The sequence below is a fragment of the Phodopus roborovskii genome, unplaced genomic scaffold (assembly GCF_943737965.1).
Source record: "Phodopus roborovskii unplaced genomic scaffold, PHOROB, whole genome shotgun sequence".
Taxonomy (NCBI): domain Eukaryota; kingdom Metazoa; phylum Chordata; class Mammalia; order Rodentia; family Cricetidae; genus Phodopus; species Phodopus roborovskii.
The window spans coordinates 39775802-39785882 of NW_026126517.1; the positions used below are offsets into that span (position 1 = coordinate 39775802).

At 38.4% G+C, this 10081-nt stretch overlaps 1 protein-coding gene across 2 annotated transcripts; it reads right to left on the reverse strand.

The window, feature by feature from the left end:
- Window positions 1–1419: 1419 nt before the first annotated feature.
- Window positions 1420–5919, reverse strand: CUNH15orf61 (chromosome unknown C15orf61 homolog). 2 transcript variants are annotated; one of them, XR_007835308.1, is made up of 3 exons: window positions 5537–5919; window positions 5237–5380; window positions 1420–1587 (listed from the first exon to the last, which is right to left on the reverse strand). XR_007835308.1 is itself a non-coding variant. In XM_051197719.1 (2 exons), exons 1-2 carry the CDS (start codon window positions 5880–5882, stop codon window positions 1460–1462), a joined length of 474 nt encoding a protein of 157 aa, XP_051053676.1. In that variant the 5' UTR covers window positions 5883–5919; the 3' UTR covers window positions 1420–1459. The 2 variants fall into 2 exon arrangements, 1 of the variants encoding a protein (XP_051053676.1); XM_051197719.1 differs by lacking the exon at window positions 5237–5380.
- Between the last annotated feature and the right edge of the window lie 4162 nt (window positions 5920–10081).

The following is a 10081-nucleotide window of genomic DNA, read 5'->3' on the forward strand; positions in this document are numbered from 1 at the left end:
GACAAGTGAACAATACATGTATTAGTACAGCTCCCTATCTGTAGCACATTTAAAATGACTACATTTGATGGGCCCGTTTGTGACTTTGTTATTCTGATGGTCTCACTTAGTCATTTCTGGAAGTTCACTCTCTATTAACTCATCAGAAATAACACCCAAATGTTGGTTAGATGAAATTGTGTAAAATGTTTTCCTACAAAAATGTGTAAACACTGCAGTACCAGCAACACATTAACATAAAACATTATACAATGCATGTCTGTAATTATGAAGTGATCATAAATCTTAAACACCCATTGGTTTAGGAATTAAATAGTCCTACTTAGTTCTCCCTAAATTACTCCAAATTTTGGAAATTTACCATTCATCTGGGTACTTTGTGACAATCTCCAAGGATAAATATTTTTAATGACTTTGCTTTCAACAACACAATTAGCTTAATAAAATTTAATACAAGAGTGGTATCGGGTTTTAAAGTTTCAGCCCACTCTCCATGGTCACTAAGTCTGTGAATGTGTGGTGTTTCAGTTCACTGCTTTCCTAACAGCTGTCAAATTCTGGGTCTTCCTAGACCTCCATTTTCTTACAGCTTTGCAGTATGTTACTTTAACAATAATAATGAGTATTAATTTCACTCACCTTGTTGAATTTACAATGACAAGATCTATAACTACATTAAGAAGAACTATGGCATTGTGTTCTTTTTGTTTCTTTTGTTGTTATTAGGGTCTCAAGTTGCCCAGGCTGATGCTGGAGATGCCCTGCAGCTAAGAGTGAATTTGAATTCTTGATCTTCCTGCTTCTACTTCCCTACTGCTGGGGATTATAGGTATACACCTGCCTTTTATTCCTACCACTTAGTACAGACAAAATAATACAAGAGCTTAAAAAATAAAACAAAAGAAACCACCTCCATGCAAAATCTTAACTGCGGAATGCTTAAGTTTTCAGTTGCAATCAGATTCTCATATATATTCAATTTGTCAATGACATTATATCATCTCCACTAAGTATTCAACATCATCTCCTTTCCACCCACATTATATTCCCCCCACCTCCACCATGATTTTCCATTTTTTTTTTTTTTTTGTGGAGAATTTTTTTCTTCAGAGCTAATTTAAAATGTTAATATCTAGCTATAGAATCTGTCTTTATAGACTTTTTTTTGTTTTTTTTTTTTTGTTTTTGTTTTGTTTAACCTAGTTCTGGGGAAGCAGGAGTGAAGCCATGTGTATTTCTAATTCCCATTAGCTAAACAGTACACAATATATAATAATGTAGAAAAAGCTTCCCTCTAGGGGGTAGTGATTCATCTTAAAAAACTACACACCACAGAAAGACAAAGGTTTTGCCAGCATTTTATTTTAAAGGATCAAAAATAAATATTGCACACACACATACAAACACACACACACTGGGGAACAAATTCATTGACATTTGTATTTTCCAATGTACACTCTCAATACATGGCACCTTCATCTTCTTTATTTAGAAAATAGATTGTTATTGGTCCGTAACTGGTATGAACAGTCTCTGTGACTCTGGCAAATAACCAGGAGCCAAGTCCATATAACAAAGTTGGAATACCTAGAAAACAAATGAATATGTTACATGAGATCAGTACTTATTAATCATGTACTAACATATGTCATGTTACTGATCATGAAAACAGTCTTCAGCAATGTTAACAAAGCTGTAGAAACAGAAATGTGTGACCAGATGCTCACTATGATTACTGATGAGCTAAACTTGATCTCTTTGTGGAACATAGTAGCAATTATGTGAGCCTAGATTTTTAAAACTATAAATGAGACTGATATAAACTTTAATACAGATCACCTGCTTAATTCATGATCCTTAATTAATTATGAAATAATTTTATATTCTCACAGATAAGTAGAGGATATCCATTATTGTCTGCTTTGAGCTAAAATTACTAGGTCCACTTTGTTGTTCTTTAAGTTAGGTTGAACAATGATGGATAAAGAAATTTTTGTTCAACTTAGAAACTTGTTCAAAAACCTTTTTAGACAAAACTCTAACTTTTAGGAAGAGTTTACTGTACCCAGCATGACACTCCCATTAGTAATTCTATAACTGATTTGAAAACAATCTTATTTCAGCTTATCTGCACGGACTCCAATAAGTCTTTCTCTCTGTCTTTGAAGACTGCCATTAATAAGGCTTCCCTGTTTTATTTGAGAGTAACTGCTGCATGTTATATATCAAACTAAACACATAATACTATCCAGAAATATGGATTCATATGCATATGATGCTATGTTGGATGCAAAACAGACTTCCATAATTCTTAACTTTTAAGGTACTTATTTAAAATCAATGACTATTAAAATATTAAAAAAACACACTGTATATATGTATGTCTGTATAAAACCACAGGCACACAGATCAAAAACAAATACTGCAGGCCCTGCACAAGTATTAATTTTATTGCTGCCATGTGGGAAATGGGCAGAAAGAGGCAATTCAAAAAGATAACTGCTCATTTGGAAAATCACTTTCTAGTTAATAGAGAAAACAACACATATTCAACACTGATCTGACTCTGAGTTTTTCTTCCTTTCCCGAAGGGCTATCTTTGAATATATATGTTGGAGTATTCTGTGATGCCAGAGCCAGCAGAGGAGGCTTTACCAGCTGGTAATGGGATGGTGGAGTGGGAAGCCAGATGCCTCCTGCTCAGGTACTTTTCTAATTTTAGAAACATACCAGGTTACAGTTTGTAAGTTATTATCATAGAATCCCCTGGAACTCCCAAGGAACTTTCTACAGTACACTGCTGTCTTTGCCCTCGTCATGCTCCAAAGAATCCCAAATGTCTCCAGGGACTATCACAAAATTAAATCCTCAAAAGCTACTCTATAAAACTATTTGCAAATCATTCATCCAAAAGGAAAAAGAAAATCAAGAGGTGTGTGGTGAGAAGGCAGAGGGACAAGAAAAGAATGTGACATGGTAGGCATACGTAAGAAAGAATTATGGGGTACAGACTGAAATAATAATAATAAAAAATGAATTCCAATATGACACTACTACTCCAAAACCTGAAAATCAATAGGATGAGGAATTTTAAAAGGTCCAAGAAGAAATTATTAATTTTCTACATACACTGAATGCAAGATATATACAATGTGCCCTTTAAACCAAACACTAAGGTTTGAGTGTAGGGAATGGTAGTGACCCTGAGAATTATTTTTTATGGTAATTATCAGTTTTCAGTCAAATATTCTTTTCAAATTTATACTTTTGAAAACAAACCATACAAATAAATACCCCCAATAAAATAAAGAACTGATTAATGATTACTAGTGTAATAGTAAGCAGAGAAAGGAACCATTATCATTCATACTTGCTGACAGGGGTCAGAAATTCTCTGTTGGAATGAATGAATATTTTGGATTTTTTTCTTTCCCACCTTAGAATGCAGATAATAATGCACTAAGAAAGATTTGTTGCCTCTGTATTTTATGGATTTTTTAAAAATTCAGTCTGTATGCTTCAAAATCAAATCTTTACCATTCCATGAAAAAAAAAAAAAAAAAATCAGACTACCAGAGACAGAAAACATCAAAATGAACTTGAGAAATAGTTCTTTGTATAATCATTCATTTTGAGTTAACTGAACAGTAGGTAAACTACTGCTGAATTAAGTACTTTAAAAATGGGAACTTTGTAGTAAGGCTCCTATTACCCATTTATTTCAATGGTAAGTTGCTTTTCTTAAATCTTAATTTATTTCCCAGCAGGATACTTAGACTGATAAATCATCAGTAAAATGTCAGAAGGGAAGGTGGAGGAGAAAGGGGGAAAAAATGAGTAAACAGAAATCCTTATTATTTACAAAACAGAAAATGAGTTATTCTGATTACTACTAGTTTAGAAGGGAGGATGAGGGGAAAAAATCCTTTGTATTCTTACTACCAACTAAGGATTTAATGGATCCACAGAGACAAACTATACATCACAGACTAGGACCCTGTTAATTCACATTTCTTTTAGTTCAGGCCAAAAATGCAAAATAAATATCACTAAATTGGTTTAAAAAAAAAAAAAAAAAGCCCAGAAACATTTTCTGAGTAAAGCAATTTGTATTGAAGCATGCAGGAACACTTTCTCTCTTGCTGCACTTGGAACTCTTCTTCCCATTTAAATAGCATTGTTTAGAATTTCAAGAAGTTCATAGCTCACAGACTATTAAATCACTCTTCCACATTAAAAACAAACAAAAATCACCCCTACATCTGTTGTTGTTGTTTTAAGGTTTTATTTACCTTTCTATGTGGGAATGTATTTTTTTTCCCTTTTGGTGTCTTAATGACTTACACCTAAAAGAGATCCCTTAATCATGACAGGTGTCTTAAAAGAAAGTTAACTGTAAATTGTGGCATTTTAAATAAGGGATTTAGTCTATATGGTTTACCTATCCCTTATCCTTCCAGTCTTCCTAATCTATCACTCTACATTTGGAAAAGAATGATTCCTACTGATTCTGAAAATGCTAAACTCATTTTCACAACTAGTTAGCACTCCAGCTTTTCCACATACTCAGTCTTAAGTTTCTAGATCATCTCATACCAACTTAACTTTCATATCAACCTCAAAATTATTGGGTATGCTCTATATAGTCCATCAGCCAAGTAATGAGACATTTTTTAAAGTATTATATACACTGCTGTATAATCTCCTTCCTAGATTGAGCCTAAGGCAGTGCCAGTGGGACAATAGTTCAAAAATCCTATGTGGCATGTGAGTTTCTTATAAGCAGAAACGACCATGCCTTATTCAATTTAATGAACTATTGGATTACATATAGTACTAGTATAGCCCCATAGAGTTTGGTTTAATTTTGGATTAAAAAATATTTGGGTTATGCCGATTGGCTTCCTTGTGTGTAGTTTGAGTAACTAAAATTTCAATCTACGTTCATTTTTTTAGTAGCTATTAATAGGTCGGAAACATCTCGAGGGCTTGTATTTTTCCAAGATCTATATAATGCTATTTATTACATCTACGATCCATGATCCTGACCTGCTGTTAAACCAAAATAACATAAACATCTAGCGGGAAGAGATACAGTCCGAACATAAGTACTAAAAAAGGCACCCTCTTTTAAGTATCTTTTAAGTCTAGCACCTGAAAAGAATTATGTCTGGAGAGAACCTACTGCTTTTAGCAAAACGCCTGCTGAGATTTCACATAAAGAAGACAAAGAAACTTTAAAAGTCGTCCTGTTTATGTCCTCCAAAGGCTCCCTGCCAGTGAAGAGCGCAGGAATGACTCCTGCTAAGGAAACTTCAGAGCTACTGTCCAAGTGGGGGCGTTTCCTGACTCGCTCCTCGCTGCACAAGGCAGGGTCCTCCTGCAAGAAAAGTGGCAGGGCACGACCTCGAGGGTGATGCTGGCAGCCCGCTGGGGCGGAGCAGCTTGCTGGTGAACCTGCAGCCGCCCACCCCCACCCACCCCCTCGCCCCGGGCTGGAGGAGTCCCTGGGTCAGGCGAGGGCTCCGCCACTCACCCAGGTTGATGACCTTGAGCGCCGTGAAGAAGCGGTTCTGTGGGGCCAGGTCCTGCCAAGGAGCCTTGGAGCAGTGGTACTTGATGAAGGGGAAGCAGCCAGTGCGCAGGATGTGGTAGTTGGCGCCTAGCACCGGCCAGTTGAAGTGGGACAGGCCGAACTGGTCGTTGTGGACCGCGCTGTAAGGCACGCAGAAGGAGGTCCAGTGCGGCAGGCGCCGTTGCAGCAGGTGCAGCGTCAGCACCTCCGAGGCGCGGGGCTTCGGGCGGGGGGCGGTATCCAAGGCCCAGGGCCTGCACAGCAGCAGCCGCAGCACAGACTCGTGGGCCCTCCGCAGGGCCTCCATGGCCCGGGCGCTCCAAGGAGTAGGCCCCAGGCCCCTGGGGGCGCGCCCCTGGGGGCGGGGCACCTGGAGTGCGTGCGCATGCGCGCTCCCCCTCACCACCCTAGGCTAGGGCTGGGAACGCCCAGCGGGCGGCGCGTGGCTGAGAGCGCCCCCGGGTCTGCGATGCAGCGCGTGCGCAAAGCGGCCCGCGGCCTCTGGCGGACGGGAGGGCGGAGCGACTGCGCAAATCTGAATAATTGTCGCCTGTGGCCTCAGGTATCATTTGTAACCGTGGAGCGGGGAGTGAAACCCGAATGTTAAAAACCCGAATGTTAAAACAATACACCTGAGCGACTGTCAGAATTCAAGCGCTCGGCTTCAGGGAATCCCTCAGGAGGAGGTGTGCTCAGGAAAGTGCGCTGACACCAAGGCCTGGTGTTTGCTAGGCCTTGACATCTGGTGATCTTGGACAGCACTTTTTTGCTGATGTCCTCACAGACGCGCTTACTGTCCAGATTGATTCCTAGATAGTGCATGATTAAAAAGGCCCCCAAGTCAGGTGTGGTAGCACTTACCTGTAATCACAGCACTGAAGAGGCTGGGGTGTGAGGATGAGGAGTTGGAGGCCAGCCTGGCCTATACAGAGTAGAGCCTGTCTCAAAACAAAGCCCCCCCCCCCCCCCCAAAAAAAAAAAAAAAAAAAAAACCTGAAAAGAAGAAATGAGTCTTCCCCATTCAACACCTTGAAGCTCAGAGACACCTCCCCCCTGAGAAGACAGTAAATACCAAGTCAGGGTATGGCAGTCACCAACCTATATAATCCTCAGTCACTCACTTTTAATCTATTACTCTAAGGAAAGCGTTTCTCAAACTTTGTAGCACACTGAGATAATGCCTTATATACCACCTGTTTTCCAAAGTATTGTTACTCTTATTTGTCCTCAGTTTATATGAAGAGAACACTTAAATAGGATGAGGTTTCTGGAAAGCACCTAGTTAGCAGGCAGTGATGGTACACACCTTTAATCCCAGTAGCCACATAGATTAGCCACAGAGGCCAGACAGAGGTTGCTTACACCTTTAATCCCAGCACTTGGGAGACAGAGGCAGATGGATCTCTGTTAGTTCAAGGCCACCTTGGGCCACATGAAATTGATCCAGTCTAAAAGAAAAACAACTCTCACAAAGGTGATCCCAGCACTTGGAGTGACATGTCTTTAATGCCAGCACTAAGGAGGTGGACAAAGAAAGGGATATGGTTGAGTAGAGAGAGGAATATAAGGTGGGAGCAGACAGGAGCTCAGGGCAGTCTGAAGCATTCTGAGGATGTAGTGGCTAGCTGCTTTTTTTCTCTGATCTTTCAGCTCCTCATCCAATATCTGACTCAAGTTTTTATTAAGACCTTTTAGAACTTGTTCTACACCAGCATTTTCAAAATAAGAAATTTAAAACTATGGTATTTTTTTTCAGACAAAATCTGTCACAGAATTCCAATATATAAAGTAAAATGCAATGCAATATGTTTATTTCTAAACACTTGCAAATTCATGTTTTTAGTAGTAATTTCATAAGTAAACTGGCACCACAACAAAATCAAGGATGGTTTATTGTCGGGTTTTGTTTTGAGTGTGGAGGGGATTTATTAGAAGTAAATCAGGTAGATAAAAATAATAAATGTGGAGTTTGCGGAACCAAACTCAGGAAGTGGGAAAGAATGGAGGAAGCATAGATTGTGAAGGCATGGCTTAGAGCAGACCAAGAACTGTTGTGATGAGGGTGCCCAGCCAGTCCCACTGTCACTGTACTTTCAACTATGGTTTTTTGCTTTGTTTTTTTTTTTTTAATTGCAAAACAGTGACAATTACAACTGCCAGTTTTCCTGAATTGATCTTTCCAGAGAAACCGTGTGTGTGTGTGTGTGTGTGTGTGTGTGTGTGTGTGTGTGTGTGTGTGTGTATTTTTAATGATTTACCTTAAGTATGAGCACAGGCTTCTGTTATATATATTTTCAAATGGCAGTAGGAGATTAATTATGAGAACTTCACTAAACTAACCAAACATCAAATGAACATATGATCAGATTGCAAAAATGTTAATTTTGAGCATTATAGACTTTTTGATGACATAAAACTCAATTAAAAATGAAATTGAATTAAACTTGTACTGAGATCCTGGAATACACTGTGTCTGAGAAACTAAGTCCTGTGGCATATGAGATTTAAAAGAAACCACTGATATAGGTAACCATATATTACATAAGTTCACTTTTTTTGTCATTATAAGGGCTTTGAAAGGAGCTATCGAACAGAAGGACTAATGTTGGATGCTGCTGTGTTGGGTAAACATAATCACAGGTAAAGATTTTCCCTAATATAAGACTGTTTGGCTTTCCCCTCCTTTTCTATTATAATATAAAAAGTTCATCGAGTGAAACTAGGTAGATGTGGGCCACTCTTCACTTTAGAATGTTCTATAGACCAGAAGAAATATGTAAACAAACACTGTGTTCATTCCACTAAGATGCCAAAACTTGGGAGTCTTCTAATCATGCAAATAGTTTGTCACATATATGTATATAGAATACTCTCCTAAATACTAAAATATTCTCTTAATTACTAAAATACTCTCTTAAAAATCATTAAGGCAAATGCAATACAATACAAAGATAAATAACTTGATATATCAGAAGTGAAGACATCCTGGTATGTAATAAATGTGCATAATTTCAACCATCATTTGAGAAGTGGAAATTAAAGCCACAATACAATAGCATCATATACCCTTTAGAATTGTCAAAGTTGAAAAGACAGAAAAGTCTAAGGGTTGAGGATATGAAGAAAGCTTTTCCAATGTGGAACAATTGGATTTTTAAAAAAATACTTATTTCTATACGTTTTATGTTTGGGTGTTATATGTCTGTGCACTGTGTGTATGTCTGTGCCAGTAGAATCCAGGAGAGGGCATCAGATCAGTTGGGACTGGAATCACTATGTAAGTTCTAGGAACTGAACCCAGATCCTCTGAAAGAGCAGCCAGTGCTCTTAACCCTAAGCTGTAGGCAGAAGTTTCTGTCCTACCAGCCAGCTCCCAAATAACCACACAGAGACTTATTATTAATTATAAATGCTAGTTACTAACTAGCTCTTACAACTTAAATTAGCCCATATTTATTAATTTATGTGCTGCCACTTGGCTCATGGCTTGTTATCTCATTTTCTACATGCCATGCCCCCTCTGCATTTGGCTGGTGAGTCTGCCCTTCTTCTCCCCAGCATTCTGCAAGTCTTGTTTTTCTGCCTAAACTCTTCCTGCTTAACTATTGACCAGTTGGTCTTGTCTCCTAGGTCTGTACCCATATTGTTTTACTTGGGCTACCATCACAAAAATGCCATTCACTGTGTGGTTTTACCAATAGAAATTTATTTCTAACCAGGGCTACCAAAGGTATTGACCAGTTCTGCTCCTCTGAGGGTTTTCTTCCTGGCTTGCTGCTGGCTGCCTTATCATTGTATCCTCATCTGGTTCACCTACATTTTCCAATCTCTCTCAGATTTTAGCTCCTCTTTGGTGACTTTTTAAAAAAACCTATAGCACCTCTTCTCAGGCCCTATTTCCAAATTCAGTCACAATAGAGTTGGAGCTTCAATGTATGAGCTTGGATGTCTGTGGAAGGAAATACATTCAGCTATAACAATACCTAACATAAATTGTGCATGTATGTTTTCCAAAGCATGTGTACAAGAATATGTACAGCATTACTATTCATATTTGTAGTATTTGGTCTATGAATTACACGTATCAACTGTATGTTCATTTTTTATAACTTATTAGTGTTTTCAGTTGTGTGTGGTTTATTCAGCACCTCACACATGCTAAGCAACTACTCTTGAACTCTTGAAGCTCTACTATTGAACTATATTAACAACCCTTATTGTTTGTGATTATTAGGGATCTAGAGAAAAGATATCTCTTTAGACCTAATCTTGTGTGTATGCTAGAGTGTATATGTGCATACACATAATATTTACTTTCACATTATTATAGTAAGGTCTTTGTTTGCTTTTTTGTTTGTGCTTTGTTGTCTCAGTTTGTTACCCCGGCTGACCTCAGACTTAGGAGCTGATGTGGTCCTGACACCTCAACCTTTCAAGTAGCAGGATCTATAAGTGTGCATCACCACACCCAGTTCTTAAATTGTTCTTACAATCTTATAGTGAGAT

Bases quoted from the DNA above. Each gene is read 5' to 3' on its own strand.
- CUNH15orf61 (XM_051197719.1), bottom strand. From the start codon at position 5,882: ATGGAGGCCCTGCGGAGGGCCCACGAGTCTGTGCTGCGGCTGCTGCTG. The intron at 1,588-5,536 runs GTGAGTGGCGGA...TTTGTTTTCTAG, and splicing joins GCTCAAGGTCATCAACCTGG to GTATTCCAACTTTGTTATAT.